This window comes from Sinocyclocheilus rhinocerous, unplaced genomic scaffold (genome assembly GCF_001515625.1).
Source record: "Sinocyclocheilus rhinocerous isolate Xijiao unplaced genomic scaffold, SAMN03320098_v1.1 scaffold1148, whole genome shotgun sequence".
NCBI lineage: Eukaryota > Metazoa > Chordata > Actinopteri > Cypriniformes > Cyprinidae > Sinocyclocheilus > Sinocyclocheilus rhinocerous.
In genome coordinates, this window is record NW_015664019.1 from 349556 (window position 1) to 368407 (window position 18852).

At 37.7% G+C, this 18852-nt stretch overlaps 1 protein-coding gene across 1 annotated transcript in view; it reads left to right on the plus strand.

Moving 5' to 3' along the window:
* The first annotated feature begins 265 nt into the window (after positions 1-265).
* Positions 266-18852, plus strand: part of LOC107729373 (lymphoid enhancer-binding factor 1-like) — a 36410-nt gene continuing 17823 nt past the window's right edge. The window contains exons 1-3 of the mRNA XM_016539852.1: positions 266-1265; positions 2907-2973; positions 3824-3951. Coding sequence (XP_016395338.1) covers positions 1059-1265; positions 2907-2973; positions 3824-3951 — 402 coding nt within the window. The 5' untranslated portion in view covers positions 266-1058. The remainder of the gene's footprint in view (positions 1266-2906; positions 2974-3823; positions 3952-18852) is intronic.

Consider the following 18852-nt stretch of genomic DNA (forward strand, 5'->3'; position numbering starts at 1 on the left):
TCAAAAATAATTATTAACAATCATATATTATATTATATTATATTATATTATAATTGTGCCACCCACCATCACCATTCCAACCTTTCATTTGAATCAATTCAATTCAAAGAAGCAAACAAAAATATAAATACATAAAACATATCTAAAATCATAAGAGGCCTATACAATTTTGTGCAATATTTGTGGTTCCATTGGAAGTACATTGGGAACAGTTTCAACCCTCCCGAATCTGGTCAGTCATGATATTTCAAATTCAGCTTTACTGAACATTATATGTCAAATTTAACAAAAGAACCTGCTGATTCAGATGAAGCCAGTTTTGTTATTCAGCATTTATTCATATGTTCACAAATCACTTCAGATGTGTCCTGTAAATCCTATATTTTAAACAGATAATGCATGATAGTGATTTCACTCCTGAAGCTCATTTCTAATTGGTTCAACTGACGTGTTTTCGTTTCAGTTCCAAAATGAATCGGAAAACAGCACTGGTGTCTCCTACCTCCACATTTTGCGCTCTCCGTCCATTTGTTGGAAGCAATGTATAAAATCCCCCTTTACTTTCCCCAGGAGTGTCAGTCAATGCATGTGCGCGCGTGTGTGTGAGTGAGGTGTCAATCAAAGCGGCGGCTTCTCTTTCATCTCTACTGTCAGTCAGAGATCAGGGGGAGGAGTACAGCACTACACTCTCTCCAGCCCAACATTACTCTCAGTCTCTGCTGAGCGCATTTCTGAAGAGGGACACCTTTTTACCCAAGAAACCAAACGGGAATGACACACAGCATCTGAACTCCAGCACTTTTTTTTTTAACAGTCAGAACTGTCCTACGTTCAACTTACACTTCTAACGTTTGCCTTTAAGAACACCGCAGGAGTCGTACTTTAACTTTTTAAAACACCCAGCGTCGTTACGTTGCGTTTCCCCTCTGGATTCTCGAGTGTTGCCGTAGCACGCGTGTTTGGAGTGCGCCAGCTGAAATTATACAGGGGGTTTTCTGTCTAACGTCTTCGCTTTCCGGGCGTTTGTAGGGTGAGGAGGACTTTCAATCACCCGAGAAATGCCGCAGTTGTCAGGTGGAGGAGGCGGCGGGGATCCGGAGCTCTGTGCCACCGATGAAATGATCCCGTTCAAAGACGAGGGAGACCCGCAGAAGGAGCAGATCTTCGCGGAGATCATCCACTCTGAGGAGGAGGGAGACTTAGCAGAGATCAAGTCATCTCTGGTCAACGAGACAGAAATCAGCCCCAACAGTAGCAATCACGACGTGAGTACGCCTCAAACGCACGTGCAGGTCCTGCGCCATCTCCGTCAAACTTCATGTGTCCAGTTGTTGGGAAGTTGGGATTTGTTTTCAGAATGAAGAGTCGTGTTGATATTTTAACCTCAGTTCTGTGTCTCTGTTCTGTGAGTGTGTGTGTGTGGTTTAAATGGCAGAGCTACACGTGTTAAAGTAAACAAACTCATTTTAACCCACAGTCCTTATTTAAGCGAGAAAAAAGGACTGAACGGGCCACGTTGATCAGTAGTATTTGCTTTAATCACCACAGAAATCATAGCTTTATATATATATATTGTTCAGTATTTTTATTTATCCAACCAGTTATTAACATTTTTTGTTTGTTTAAAAAAAAAGTGTTTGAAATCATAGCTTTATATATATTTTTTGTTTGTTTAAAAAAAACAGTGTTTATTTAATTGTCAAAGAAGGCACTGTTGATCAATATTTTTGTGTTTTACTGATCATCACAAACAAAACAGCAGCTTTTATAATGATTTTTATTTGAAATTTTTGTAAGATTATATTTATTTAGTTTATTCGACAATTCATGTTAAACAGTTATTAAGAAGAATGTAAAAATAATAGTGCAATGCTGCACCCCTACTACTAATAACGTTACATTTTGTTGTTGTTATTAATACTGTAATTTTTGACATTTTTAATAATTGTTCATTAAAGTCTGCCAGATAATGGGTGCAATATGCACATATTTTAATATTTCTGAAACCGCTTATTATGCCTCTGATTGGTTTGTTGTGATTTTCTTTTACAATTAACCACAAAACTGCAACATGCTTTTAAAAAAATTAATTTATTGATATTAATTTTTAATATGTATTAAAAATCAGCACACCCTGTTTATGGTGGCAACAACGCAATTTGCCTGTTATTATATAGGCTAAATTGCATATTTTCAATTTCACACAAAAGAAAAGTAAACAATTATTTCAATAAAACAAAATGGAAGTCTATATCCATCTGACATTTGTGAAGCAGTTGTCAAGATTTGTGTGCTGGTGTAAATTCGTTTGACTTTATTTTTTGTGTTTCTCTGATCGTGTGCTTTTCTCCATTTCTACTTGGTCATGTGCATCAAGTAAATTGAACTAAAGAATAATAAGATGCTTTGCTTTATTAATGAAATATATTTCCTCCTGGCATCAACAGCATGCAGGGTTACAGCTTGACATGAGAAAGAACAAACTGATGGGCTGAATGTTAATTGGGAAAGCAGTGCAGATCCCTCACTCTGCTGGAAGGCACCCAGAGGGAGCTGAACTCCAAATGGAGTTCATTTCCCGGCACTTCTGATTCATAATGCGGAGTGAACGAGAATAGTAGCGAAGCCTTTCTTTTTCATTCCTCAAGATACCGCATTTGTGGTCGGTCTCCACAGCAGAAAGAAAATGACTGAGTTAATTAATGTATAAAAAAATGCAAGTTATCTTCTACTTATGGATGCCTTATCCTAAAAATATGATAAAACATACGCTATTTTGTCAGCTTTGGTTTTAGGATTGAACAATTTCTTTTTTCATAAAGCAGGAGTGCTGGAAAAAACGAAAGCAATAACATTGCACGTTAGAAATTAAGTTGTTAATATCTCTCTCCTACATTTTTGAACAGGCAGCTAGACTGTCCCAAATAACACCAGACTCTTATCATGAGAAGCACATGGACCATCTGGATGATGGTAAGTCATATGGCTTGGGAAAAAATGTGTAATATTATTAAATCCTTGATTTGGTGTAAATTAGTTTTGTTTTTTTCTTAACAGCATGCTTTACAAAATCATAACATTTTCATTCACTTATGTTAAAACATACACTTGCAAAGAAAAGTCCATTTATTTATATATATTTTCTTTAAAAAATGTATTACAGTTCTAATGCATAACAGATTTATTTTTTTCTACATATGCCTGTAATTATTTAGATTTGTTCTTTTAATTAATTGATTCTGAAGGCTTTGTGAAGGGAATTTCTCAGCCCACAGTCTGTTTGGTGTCGACACGTAATGACACGTGCCAGGGAAGTGCCCCATCTTCCTCTGACACGCTGGCCTCCAAACACACCGTCTGAGACGCTATTGTCAAGAGCAGCATGTTGCTGTGATGGCCCGGAGTTCATTTGATCTCTGTTTACACCCGGGTCTTTTTTACGCCGCGCTGGGGTCACAGTGAAGTGACTTGATTGTCTTTTCCGCTTTGTTCTCTGCTTGCTGTGAATTAGGATGCAAACATTCAGCCAAACACTTCACTGGCCTCAAAACGGCGCCCCCGTTTTAGATACCGTTAGGAACTGCTTGGTTTCCTGTTTAGCTTGCATTTCTTGCATTTTTAAAAATGTGACATTTGGTCAGGAAGTTCATTTTGATTTATTTTATTGGCACTGAATGTTTCAAGAGTCATGCATACTTTAGTTTAGTGACTGGACCACGTCAAATATTTGTTAACAAATTTCACATTTAAACTGCATTGCATTTAATTGAGAATATATGGGAAATCTTATTCATTCAAGCTGCTTTATTTTATTCTCTAACAGGCAAGCATCAAGACATGTACAGCAAAGGCCACCCGTACCCCAGTTACCCAGGATACATCATGATGACCAATATGAACAATGAATCCTACATGAACAACGGCTCTCTCTCGCCTCCCATTCCCAGAATGGTGAGTGTTATCCAGTGCTGTTCGCTCCCGAGCCCTCGCTGTCCAACATTTACATTTTTCACTTTATTTTATCTTCGTCATAGCGTGCAGCTCAGGGTTATGATGTTAGTTTCTGATTGGCAGCGTGTCTGTGTCTAATGCTGTGACCCATATCTGCTCGTACTGTCTATACTTTTTAGTGTGGCAGATTAAAAAATTGTACACTTATGCATAAATGTATAGAAGTTACAGACGTTTGCCATCTCGATTATTATATAAAACAACCGCTGATGGAAGGAGGGGGGAGTAAAAAAAAAGAAAGATGGTGGATACGCTAGCAGCTGTCCACCCTAATCCTGTTTGGTAGTTTTTGTGTGGTTAAGACTCCCTGTTTGGCAGTTGACTGGTGCCTGGAAGAGATGGCCGCTGCAGGCTGTCTGTGAGCCCGATGAGAGACAGGGCTTTCTCCGCTGAGCTCATCTCATCCATTGTTTGCACAGCTCTGAATTCAGCTCCTTTATCAGTCTGCGGCTGTGCGATTATAGTTCGGTTTTCGCCGATGTGGCGACGGACCCCAAACAGAAGATGATGCTGCAGTTGACCTGTAGTTGCTCTAAGCTTTTGGGATAAATGGTTCTGATTTTAACGTTTTTATTGTTTAGTTCTTTTTAAGCAGTTTTACTTAAGCATATGCATTGTTACACAACAAGATGTGGTTTAGCAGTTTGTTGGCAATTGGGTCAGCAATGTACATCTGTGGGAATCCTTTGTGATTTAAAGCCTTCGCTTGGGAGGTACTAAAAGCAGATTTTTTTTAATACTGATGCAAAGATTTTTGCAGAGGTGTTGCAGAATCATTTGCAACTTACCCAAATTTTGCCTTTTTTCACTTGGTGTGCAATAAAATCCCAATCATGCCAGATCCATTTCCTCAACCTCCTCCGCCTGTTGTCTCTCTCTCTTCTTTGCGGTGGCTCAAATATTCGGACACAGTATCTCCAAGGTCTGGGATCAGTTTTCAGCGAGATCAAAGGCATCTTCTTTCCTCCCCTTCCTCCCCCTTCATTCCCCTGAAGTTTGGATTGATTTCCATTGGCTATGACATTCCAGTGGCTGAACTCCCACCCAGTCATGAAGCAGGCAATTTTGTGGTGGTCAGCAGATTTTTTTGGGGTGGGTCTTGCTACCTGGTGAAGCGCCAGCCACATGGGTACAGTGTTCTGTATATTGGATATTGGCATCATTGTGCTTAGTGATCCATGAAAGCTTTACATGTTGCTCTAATCTGATGGACGACATCTGGAAATGGCATCCAGGGCTCCTTTGAGATGACTAACTTGGGGTCAGCAGATAATGTTTCCAGGTAAACACTGGCGCTGCATTGTCTCTGGTGCCTGTAGCTTTGAAGTTGTAATATTTTAACATTCGTATGAAATGGCGAATTGGGAATTAAGACAACCTAGGCATTTCCTCCTTTTGAAATGATTTCCCTCGCGCCGGGACGTTTCATGTAGTTCCGCTTATCTCTGCCCCTTTTAATCAGTTGGAGAAAAGAATGGGGTGATGGGGTCCTGGATTTCATTGAATTGTATAATCTGTTCCCCATCCCCTCTCTTTCATTTCTTCTTCTTAAATTGGATTATTTAAAGTTCAGGCACAAAATTTCATCTCAGGAAAAGTGTTTGAGATGTTACATGTTTGCCCTGTGACCCCTAAATTAGTTTAAGATTTTTCCGAATGTGCTGATTTGAAGGCTTTTTCACACCTAACGTGTTACGAAATAAATATAAAAAATGAGTGGTATACTCACATGAAGAGTAAACAAATATTTGTTGTAGTTAAATGAAAACCAAATTTACCCAGGCACAATAGATGGCGCTTTCAATGACAGCCCAACTTAATTCAGTATAGTGAATTGTGTACTGCACTTTTCGGTTTTAGCATAGATTTAGTATATTTGTTTGTGAAGTTGTTATCAGCAGATTTCACTTATCAAAGAATACAAAATTTATCATCGGGAAACATTGCAAAAATCATTTGTTTGATTTCAAATTTTTGTTTCTCATATGCATATTCTCAGTTCTCAGAGAAGAGCAGTTAAAAAACAATTTGGGAAAAAAAGAAAATGACTTATGGAAAATGTTAAAAATGATTAAATGTGCGGAAAGTGGGTTAATTTATAATTTAAATAGACATGTTATCGTAAAGGCTGTTTTGATGGTTAGTTTGCTCTCCATATGGATGGACCTCTACTGTAATACATTTGCTGGAGCTGCTGGTGGAGCAGCTTCAGTCCTTGTGCCGTTTTCCTCCCCCATCCTGATTGGCTTCTGGCAGTGGAGCTTGGGAAGAACCGACCCAAGATACACACTCACACTCGGCCTGCTTTGATGTGGGATGTGACGGATCTCTCAGCGTGGACATGCCGTGGAATCACAAACCCCCCCCAAACCCTGGCTTTACCTAAAGAGATTTCACACAGCTGGATCTTCAACTCTCGGTCTGTCCCTTTCTGCACCATTCAAAGAAACTACAATTCCCAGCAGCCCTTGTGTGTGGTTTTCGTAAACAATATATAAGTAGCACGTTTTTATTGCGTTTTAGTAGTTTTCAGTATTATTGTTATTCACATCAAAATCTGCATTTCTAAACTCACCCATATACCTCTCTGACGCTCTTTAAACACGTATCATATCGTCTTTTGATGCACCGCCCCCACACATGGGTGATAAGGGGCAAACAAGTAGTCATATCATCTGCTGAGCAGGTCTGAACACCAGCGTGGCCTAGACCTCGCAGATTTCAGCAGCCCACAGGCCCTTTGAAGTGCACTGGTACAGACCCAGGGTTTTTGAACAGAGGGCCATTGATACTGTGTTTACATCGGCTGGTTACCACAGCCATATTGAATCCATGTGTCAGATGTACAAAGCAAAAAGGCTGGCAGTGTTATTAAGTGATTTTTGAAAGGTTTGCTTCCATGGGGCATTTCACCCCCTGAAATGTTACTGTCAAACGACCCACTAAAATTTGTTAATTGAAACGTCTTTATAGTAGGAGACTCCACAAACAAATTGCTTTTGCGTGTATTCAAGTAGTGCAGTTATGTTTATTTATCTTAGCTCTGCTAGCTAGTCCCATTTGCCTAAATCTCCAGTTTTTTATGCATTTATCAGATGTGATTTACCAACAATATTCGTTATATGCAATGTCAGGTTTATTAGACAAACAATATATCTGCTACAAATTATTGTTGTTATTTTGGACAGGCTTTGAACAGGCTAGAACAATTAGCATTATTTCTTGACCTCTTAATGCACAGCTATTATGCAAACCAGCGGTAGCACCTGTTGATGATCCTGAGGGCACATGCAAGTGAAGTGCACGGTTGTGTTTTGTCTTTGCGCCACAGTTGTCATCACTTTTCCTGCATGTTATGTCTCCAGGCCCGGCTGTGACCTCCATCACCCTCCAGCGGCCTCTTTAAGCCCTGTTTTATTTTGACAACAGTAGCTGATGCTCTTGTCCCAGTCTTGGTTGTTTTTCTTTTGCACTTATTTATTGATGTTTTTTACTCCTTTTCATGTAATGTATGTTGCTTCATTTTGCGTATTCTCATTCGCAGTGTCATTTGAAGCTCGTTTAGTCTCGGATGACCAAAAATCCCCTTGTTTTTCTCATTTTACAATTGTTTGTTTGAGAAGTGACATTCGATGCGTGTCAGTAACCCTCTTCTGTCAAATCACGCTAGTTATATAACTGTTGGAGATTGTGTAGTATTGGTAGTTTTTGCTCTGCAGCGGCATGTAGAAACACGAGTGTCTCGTCAAACAGTCGTCATCTCAAGAGAAATCCGTCAGTGACAGTGATCGAAACTGCATTGTTTGCATGCATGCATCTCTGAACTTCATTTGCACTGCTTTTTACTGATCAATAGAGGCTCTGTGCCACTAGGTTCACTTTTTCATATTTTTCTGAAGCTCATTATTTTTTTTTGCCGGGCTGTTTGTGTGTGTGGGGGTAAAGGAGCTTCACATGCTCCGCGGATCAGACACCACTGAAATATTCATGCTCCCTGGTGTAGGAGTTTGGTAAAGGGTTTCTCTGAGTTACAGTACAAAAGATGGCTTGCCACCAGGCTTTATTAGCGAGGCTGTTTAATGGATGTATAGATGCAGCCCCTTTCTCACATGCGCTCACTCCCTCTCTTTGTGTTGCACATCAAACCATCCCTCTGCCTCCGATTTCTCAGACTCTTTCTATTTCTCATAGTCAGGCAGCCAACTCGTGTTTGCAGTGGACGAGAGGGGAGGGCTTTGCTATCAGCTCTTTTTGTGTGGTCTTGGTCATAAAAAACACCCTGTTCTTTGAATGTGAAAAGAGCCTGTCTTTAATTTTTGGGAAACTCATAAAAGTTTGTCGCTCCTTTCATATCTGCTGCAGAATTGAAAACAAATGCTTCCTTTTTTCATCCGCCTTTGAACTGGCCAATTATGGAGTTGTGAAAATAAAAATCACCCTGTCAATCTCTCCTGCTCCCTCTCCTCCTTTTTTCTCCTTTCTTTTCCAGCTTTTTCGTTTTAACCTCGCTCTCTTTGATTTCTCTTTTTCGCTCCCTTGTTTTTGTCTTTTTTTCTGTCTTCCGTTCTCACTCGTTTGTGTCGAAGGTGTGCGTGTGTGTTGGGGGGATCAGTGATGTCAAAGTCAAAACCGAGAGCATTAAGAAAACTGGCGAAATGCAATCCAGCTGCAATCCGACATGACGCTGGAAAAAGGGGGCTGTGGAGCAGAGAGCTGCGGCGTATTCCAAGGGCGCACAACTGCTCGCGGCCTTGGCTTTGATCTCTTCAAAGCCTTCTGCCTCCTACTAGATGAAGAGTCTTGGCTTCGTTTCGTGAGCGCTGGAGAGAGAGAAAAGGGGAGGGTGAGCGAGGGATGGTGTGGGGAATTAGAGGGGGTTGTTGTGCATAGAAACGGATGAGGATGGGGGGGGGAATGCGAATGGAGATGAGAAACGTAGAAAAAAAGTGACAAAGATACACTGAAAGAGGGCAGCAGGAAGTTAAAGGTGTCCTTTTGCCCTATTCGGGCCAAAATCAATCAGATTGTGGGAGTAATTACATGTAATTCAGCACAAGTCTCAGAGGGTTTTGTTACCTGAGGGACTCTGACCCCAGAAACGGAGCCAGGCCGGGGAGGGAGGGAGGTGTTGAAAAGCAGGCTGCCCTGTTGCCGTCCAGCAGAGCAGAAAATGGGAGCACAATGCAGTGATTACCCTTGCAGATGTCCCCATATTTATGTCGGCGATGTTTTGGTGGCGTGGGCGGTGGGATTGTTACAGAGCTAACGAGGCCCAGCTATTGTAGTGGAGCGTGTGCCCGGTTGTGCCCCTTCCGCAACCCCAGCAGCACACCCACCCCCAACCTCCAGGCTTTCCCACATTAGACTGTAACAGGGCAACTATCCCGCCCCTGGAGGTGTCCAATTTGTGAAAAATACACTTACTTAAGATGTTGATGGCAACATAAACACATTATCCTATGGGTGGAGCTTTTCAGTGGCCAATAGAAAGGGCGTCCTGTAGCCGTTTGATTGCAATTCTGAGAACCAGAAATAAAAAGCTTTGTGAATTTAGTATTTTTTCATGTCATTACATTGTTTAGAGCATAAGAAAAAAATGGTAAAATAAAATTTTTGGAAAATTATATTTTATTCATATGTTATGCTATGTCTTCTGTAGAGGACAGCAGGACTCAGTTTTTCTAAAAAATAAAATGACAAGAGTAGACATGAAAAGGCAAAAACAATGGGAATTTTTTTTAAATCACCAATCAATTTTTAGGTTTCAGGATTTTTTTATACCTAACATTGTTTAAGGATGGTTCTCAACTATGTTATAAAATATATAACAAAATGATTTTATATACCATTTTGCTTTATACAATATGTGTGTAAAAATTGCATAAACTGGTTTTCCCATTAAGCACAATGTTATCTATAAACTATCTAATTTGCGCATTGGGACAGCATGTTGAAAAAAGAAGTGTAATAATGGGAGTAGTAATTGGACAGATTTTCATAATAATATATAATATTTCACAAGAATATTGATATATAATTTGTTTTCCTATTCAATTCTTTTGTCTCCCAAAATGTATAATAAACATGCTTTTAGTCCTGGTGTCCTCTACAGTGGACATGTATGAAATGATGTCCTGTTTCATAACAAGAAGTCATATTTTGATTTGAAACCCCATAACATTTTCCTGAGATGTTGATTTATGACAAACAATTAGAAAATTAATCCGATTTAAATTATCCATTTAACAATAAAAATGTAAAATTAGCCATTTGTACAAACCAAGGAGAGGGAGTGGTCATGGTGAAACAGCCAATCATTTGGTATCTCTGGAAAGCCCTGAATGTGCTCTGTACAGGACATCCAGACTTAAAACTGTGACATGTGAGGTCTCAGAGAAATGAAATAAAATATAATGTCCACTACAGAGACAAAAACTCCATAGCTGGGTCTCAGGAGGTTTAAAGACTACATGATATCATTTAATAATGATAAATGAGGTGCGCACAAAATTGCTCAAATAAATTTTTATGCATGCATGTTAATACATCAATTTATATAAACATCAATATAATATATATAAAAATGTGTTTTTGTTAATTGCTAAAATTAATTTTTATGCATGTGTTTATAATATATCAATTTACATAAACATCAATAAAATATATAAAAATGTGTTTTTTAATTAATAGCTGAAATAAATTTTTATACATTTGTGTTAATAATATATATTATCAATAAATGAAAATCAATAAAATATATTTTTGTTTTTATACAAAAACAAGTAATTTTAAAAATTCATTTTTATCTGTTATATACATTACATTTGAGGAATTTAATACTTTTATTTAGCAAGAAATAATCAAAAATTATACTGATCAAAAGTGATGCTATTCTATTCATCAAGAATCCTGAAAAAAATGTGTGATGATTTCCATAAGAATATTATTAAGAGGCACAACCATTTTCAGCATTGATAATAAGATGTTCTTGAGCAGCAAATCAGCATGTCAGAATGATTTCTGAAGGATCATGTGACACTGAAGACTGCAGTAACAATGCTGAAAATCCAGCTTTGCATCAGAGGAAAAAATTACATTTTAAAATATATTCAAATAGAAAACAGTTATTTCAAATTGTAAAAAATGCACAATATTGCTGCTTTTACCGTATTTTTGAATCAAATAAATGCAGTCTTAAGGATAAAAATATATTTATTATTATATACATAGTAAATATATACTATGTTATACTCCATTCTTTTTGAAATGCTTATGTTCATGCTAAGATCACAGTTTACACAAACTACATAAACCATTACCAGTGCCCCTCATGTCAGTCTATTGTTAATAAGATTCATCAGACAAATTGACTGCTCTGTCCTTTTGATCTGATCTTTCATCTCTGAGTCTGGCCTTCTGCATTACGGTTCCTGATCTCCACAGACCTGCATTTGTGATGTTTTTTTTCTCGATCGCTAATTGATTTGAACCCGTGTGGAGTGTTCATTTATCACTGAAGGGCCCTTCACAAACGTATAGAGCCTCTGATATGAGACTGCGTGTCCAAATACACAGTCGTTTCTGTATTTTTAGGACATCTGCTATTATTCACCCGCTATTTTGTTGTATGATATGCTCTCTCTTTCTCAAACTCGTTCTGGGTGCGGATGTAAGACCTGAGACGAGTAGCACTTTGTTTACTTTCCTCAGTTGTTTGATGCTGGATGATGAAACCTATAAAAATACTTCGCAAGACTGCATTTGCTCGTCTTTGCCATTGTGCACCAACTTCTCTCAACCGCTAGTTATTAAAAGCATCTGTGCCTCCAAAAGGATGTGCATAGGTAATAATACAATTCAATTTACAGCTTAGTACGAGACAGTACGCTGTGCTGATGCTGGGCCTGGCAATGCTAATAGTAAAACTTGACTGGACACACTTGACTGAGTTTGTTGATCTAAAGCCTTTTGCTTAAATGCTTACAATTATTTTTTGTACATGCATGTCTAGTTGATGTGAAATACTTTTGGGAAGTTGTCAACCTGTGGAGAGTGACATTGCTGTACTTCATCTGAACAGTATTTTAGAATTAGAAACTTTTGTTGTAATTCTAATGCGTTTGGTTTTTATGGCATCTTAAAGACTACACTGAAAAAATTGGAGTAAAAAAATTCCATTTAGAAATTGCTAGTACATTTTTAATTATAAAATAAACGGCAAGTAACACATTAAATGAAATTTGACAAACTGAAAAAGTATTTTCTTGTTAAACGTACCCCAATAATCTTTGTTCTATTTACAACTTTGAAATAAATTTGTCACTGTTCATGGAATTTGTACTGTTAGTTATAAAACTATTTCTCACACCATTTAAAATGATCCAGTGAAGGCAAAAAGTGATTTTAAAAAGTGAAACTTGAAAAGAATTGGTGACCAGTTATAGGACCTAAGATTGACTCGTATACAAATAAAATATTGATAGATTTCTTCATTTATTTAAAAAATTTAAAGAACATTTTTGTGACAACAGAAGCGCTATTTGATAGTTTTGATGACTCCGCATTATTCCAAAATGTACAGTGTTTGGACTTTTGACTGGTAGTGTATGTCGTAGTCCACGACTGTGTGCGGTGTGTAGAATTATAAAGATAGGTAGAAACAATCAATGCATTGGTGAGATCTGAATATGGGTTGAAATATCTTGACAGGGAAGGTTTGAAGCTATATTTAAAATGTTCTAGCATTTAAGCAATTTATATAAATACAAATGCATTAAAATATCTCGTCTGTTTTCTGTTTCAGTCCTTTTGAGAATAGACCTTAGGGCTACACACCATATTATTGACACAAACAACCGATGTAAGACATTTAGTCAATAAAAATGGAAATTTCCAGTGGACAAAAAGGGCTTTTTTTTAACCATAAGTCTTTAGTTGCATAATCATGAGTTGCTACTTGCTATTGCTAGTCAATTGAATTACAGAAAGGTGATATTTCTTATTCTTGAGAGCATTTTATGCAACATTAGTTATAAATATTTTTTTTGGCAGTTTTAACAGAAAACTGTAAATGTCTAAAAGGATAGTTCACCCAAAAAGGTAGACCCTCCTACCATGTTCAAGACCCAGAAAGGTAGTAAGGACATCGGTAAAATAGTCCATGTGACATCAGTGGTTCAACCTTGATTTCATGAAGCTACGAGAATACTTTTTGTGCGCAAAGAAATACGAATAACAAAAATGACTTTATTCAACAATTTCTTATCACGACATATTTGCGTGACGAAGACTGACACGGAAGAGAAGAAATTGTTAAATAAAGTCGTTATTTTAGTTTTCTTTGCGCACAAAAATATCCTCGTAGTTTCATAAAATTAAGGTTGAACCACTGATGTCACATGGACTATTTTAATGATGTCCTTACTACCTTTCTGGGTCTTGAACGACTGCTCTGTCCTTTTGATCTGATCTTTCATCTCTGAGTCTGGCCTTCTGCATTACGGTTCCTGATCTCCACAGACCTGCATTTGTGATGTTTTTTTTCTCGATCGCTAATTGATTTGAACCCGTGTGGAGTGTTCATTTATCACTGAAGGGCCCTTCACAAACGTATAGAGCCTCTGATATGAGACTGCGTGTCCAAATACACAGTCGTTTCTGTATTTTTAGGACATCTGCTATTATTCACCCGCTATTTTGTTGTATGATATGCTCTCTCTTTCTCAAACTCGTTCTGGGTGCGGATGTAAGACCTGAGACGAGTAGCACTTTGTTTACTTTCCTCAGTTGTTTGATGCTGGATGATGAAACCTATAAAAATACTTCGCAAGACTGCATTTGCTCGTCTTTGCCTTTGTGCACCAACTTCTCTCAACCGCTAGTTATTAAAAGCATCTGTGCCTCCAAAAGGATGTGCATAGGTAATAATACAATTCAATTTACAGCTTAGTACGAGACAGTACGCTGTGCTGATGCTGGGCCTGGCAATGCTAATAGTAAAACTTGACTGGACACACTTGACTGAGTTTGTTGATCTAAAGCCTTTTGCTTAAATGCTTACAATTATTTTTTGTACATGCATGTCTAGTTGATGTGAAATACTTTTGGGAAGTTGTCAACCTGTGGAGAGTGACATTGCTGTACTTCATCTGAACAGTATTTTAGAATTAGAAACTTTTGTTGTAATTCTAATGCGTTTGGTTTTTATGGCATCTTAAAGACTACACTGAAAAAATTGGAGTAAAAAAATTCCATTTAGAAATTGCTAGTACATTTTTAATTATAAAATAAACGGCAAGTAACACATTAAATGAAATTTGACAAACTGAAAAAGTATTTTCTTGTTAAACGTACCCCAATAATCTTTGTTCTATTTACAACTTTGAAATAAATTTGTCACTGTTCATGGAATTTGTACTGTTAGTTATAAAACTATTTCTCACACCATTTAAAATGATCCAGTGAAGGCAAAAAGTGATTTTAAAAAGTGAAACTTGAAAAGAATTGGTGACCAGTTATAGGACCTAAGATTGACTCGTATACAAATAAAATATTGATAGATTTCTTCATTTATTTAAAAAATTTAAAGAACATTTTTGTGACAACAGAAGCGCTATTTGATAGTTTTGATGACTCCGCATTATTCCAAAATGTACAGTGTTTGGACTTTTGACTGGTAGTGTATGTCGTAGTCCACGACTGTGTGCGGTGTGTAGAATTATAAAGATAGGTAGAAACAATCAATGCATTGGTGAGATCTGAATATGGGTTGAAATATCTTGACAGGGAAGGTTTGAAGCTATATTTAAAATGTTCTAGCATTTAAGCAATTTATATAAATACAAATGCATTAAAATATCTCGTCTGTTTTCTGTTTCAGTCCTTTTGAGAATAGACCTTAGGGCTACACACCATATTATTGACACAAACAACCGATGTAAGACATTTAGTCAATAAAAATGGAAATTTCCAGTGGACAAAAAGGGCTTTTTTTTAACCATAAGTCTTTAGTTGCATAATCATGAGTTGCTACTTGCTATTGCTAGTCAATTGAATTACAGAAAGGTGATATTTCTTATTCTTGAGAGCATTTTATGCAACATTAGTTATAAATATTTTTTTTGGCAGTTTTAACAGAAAACTGTAAATGTCTAAAAGGATAGTTCACCCAAAAAGGTAGACCCTCCTACCATGTTCAAGACCCAGAAAGGTAGTAAGGACATCGGTAAAATAGTCCATGTGACATCAGTGGTTCAACCTTGATTTCATGAAGCTACGAGAATACTTTTTGTGCGCAAAGAAATACGAATAACAAAAATGACTTTATTCAACAATTTCTTATCACGACATATTTGCGTGACGAAGACTGACACGGAAGAGAAGAAATTGTTAAATAAAGTCGTTATTTTAGTTTTCTTTGCGCACAAAAATATCCTCGTAGTTTCATAAAATTAAGGTTGAACCACTGATGTCACATGGACTATTTTAATGATGTCCTTACTACCTTTCTGGGTCTTGAACTTGTCAGTTGCGTTGCTGTCTATGCAGGATCAGAAAGCTCTCAGATTTCATCAGAAATATCTTAATTTGTGTTCCGAAGATGAACGAAGGTCTTACGGGTTTGGAATGACATGAGTGTGAGTAATTAATGACAGAATTAAAAATTTTTGGGTGAACTATCCCTTTAATGCATTTATTTACTTGATTATTTATTTTTTTTCACTTTAAGAAGTAAACCAGCACAAATCTAAATCTAATCAGGTTGGCTGTGATTTGTGTAGCACATCGTGGAGTTTCAGGACTTTGTAGTTTTTGGAAAGCTCCATCCAGGAAGCATCTGTCTCGTACGTTAATGGTATAATTCATATTCCAGCAGAATACTCTAGATAGGTTTGCACTGAGATTTATACCTGGTTTTTGATCAATATTTAGGTATCTAAAATGGCATACATCCATGGAAAATGGTGCTCAGGCTGCTTATGCATTATGGATTTAGTTTGCAGTTATTAAAGCTATTTTGAGGATTAACCTAACTGCATTAGAGTTACTGACGGCTTGATTTATATCTACACACCCATGATGTGATGTGAGTTACGAACTCATTCTGAGATTGAACATTAATTCAAAACTTCTTGGAAATCCGGCACATTACGCCTTTATTTACACTTCTGTTTTACACACCCAAGGGTTAGGCTAATTTTCCGAATCTTTATCAAACAAAAGACCGTTTTCTTTTGGTTGGACCAGAACTTGGGCCCGTTCCCTCTCCTATCCCATTATCTCTGAGTTAAATCACAGAGAGTCAAGAAAACAAAGACCTTGTGCACGTTTGCATACTCCTCCACCGCGTCTCGCCTTGTTTGCACACAGCCCATGTTTTGTTTGCTTTAGTCGGGACAATAGTCACAAAAGTACTCCCTTCAAAAGTATCGAACGGGGGGAGGTGGCGGTGCCTCCCCGACTTTCAAGAGCTCGTTGATGTGCTCCTCAGTCATGCGTGGGTTGGGAGAAGTCATTTGTTCTCCGGGGATTATTGTGCGAGTGTGTGTGCGATCTCAGACTGAGGGTTTTCACTGGCTGGTGCTAAATTGAAAAGCAGTTGTGTTGAGGTTAACTAGCTAATTCCCTAACAATGTGGGGAGGCCACAATTATATGAGAGGTTTGTGCGTAATGCGGTATTGTCCTACCTACAAGCAAAACAGTGCGACAAAGGCTTTACGTGATAAAAGAGTGAAGATATAGGGTTGTTACAATTGATCCCTCCGCTTTATTGAGGCGTATTCAGTCTTGAATCTGTCAGAACAGGTTTTGATTTCTTGCAGCCTTTGAGAAATATGTTTACTTTGAAGTATTTCTGCAAACTGCACAAAAAATGACGACAGAGACCATTTTTGTGTCTTGTTTGGCTATGTTCATGTAAAATAAAGTGATCTCTGGAAATAACTGACAATTATTTTTTTATTGTTTGGAAACAGTGATTCTTCAAATCAGCTTTTTTTTTTTTTTTGAGGACATGTGTGCTGTTATTTTTTTCTTAAACCTCGATTAAACCGATATCTTATAACTCCGAGATCTCTCCTTTGTTATGAGTTTATATTTAGTGACCAGAACATCATAGAGATTTAGGCCAGTATGCAATGACCCAGATCACCGTAGTAAAAACACATGTGTGTTAAAAACACCATTAGAAACCATATCATATTCCACTTTAAAGGTTGAATATGTAATTTCTGCAGAGCTAATGGCACCAAAGGTAATTGAAAAAATAATTGTTACCAAACATACAGAAGACCAGTTATCTTTCTCAATTTCATATCATTAATTATTATTTCTGCAGTTTCATAAAAATTTTAAAGCATTTTATTTTAAAGCAACTTACTGTACATTATGATTTCTTGCATTCAAACCCATGATGTTATTGTAAAGAATTTCAAAGAATATTTTTAATAATTGTTTGAAGGTTTTTTTTTTATTATTATTATTTTAGTAAGTTTCAATTTTTTCTTCTGTTTAAGTCAATGTGTTGCCTGTATTTTTTTTTTTCAATTATTTGTGAAATTTACTGTCATTTTCTGAGTCAAAATTGTTTCTACACCATCTTTTTCAGTGTGTGTGAATGCTAGAAGCGGCACACTAGAAATTTCACGCTTCACATTTAACAATATGCTTGTGATATAGACGTGGGTCTATTAACAAGCTACACTTTTCCTTTCATTGAATTCTGTTCAAATGCATGCAAATGCTGGAGCCCGGAAACACAAGCTCATGCGAAGAAGTTTTGCATTTTGTTGTGGTCCAAACTTCAATTTTAGTGAACTGTGAGCTGCGACGTGAAGATGCGCCACCAATAGAAGATCGATACGTCTCTAAAAGAACGCAAACTTTAAAGCTGCAGCGCTGCAGAAAAAAAAAAAAATATATATATATTTTTTGTTGTTGTTGTTATTTATGCTCTTAAAAAAGATACCGCAGAGCATGATGTCAGATAAAGAAATGTTGCGTGCTCAAAGTCTATTCGCCGTTTAAAAAAAAAGTTTCAAAGTTTATTCACCGAGACCTCTTCGCATGCAACTATTGGCAGTTTATGACGTGTGCAGAGCGGAAAGCCACATCTTCTGCTATGTTAATTTGCTTTCAATCGGTGTAGACTTCTGTCTCTTTCCCACCCTCCCCCTGCTCCGCTTCCTCTTTTCTTCTCATCTCAATCCCTAACTCTGGGCCGTAAAGCTCAGGCTTTGTTGCCGTGAGTGTGAAACTAGGTCACTACCCGGCATCTGAAGTAGCTCCATATTCACCACAAGCCCAGCGCCTCTGATGCTGCAGGTACGCTCACAAACACACGTGCGGCAGTGTATCGCCGCTTCACTCAAACATTAACCTGAGCCTCCTGCCCTGCAGCGAGGGAGAGAGAGGGAGCGGGTTGTTCCACCCCTCCATCACAAGCTCCCCGCAGGTCTCATTCTCCCCTCGCCGCAAGTTCCTCCCAAATCCAGAGTGGCAGCCATTTACGTGCCGTATACCTGTATGAATGTGCCGGCAAAACACCGTCTGCACATGCCAGGCAAATCCCACCTCTTCAAACGCCTGCTTAGAAATGACTCTAGAACTTGACACATCTCTCTCTCTTTTCTCCAACTGCTACCCTTTTTATTTTTGTAGGGAGAAACTTTTTTTTTTTTTACATTTTGAGGGAAAAAAAAAAAGATATTTGAGTGCCTCTCGCTCATGCAAAATTGATATGATTTTAGTGTTTTTTTTTTTTGGTACTGTGCTTGTGCTAAGGTATTATGAACTTTTTTTTTTCTTTTTGGTAATGTTCTTTGCATTGTGGTGGTGCCAAT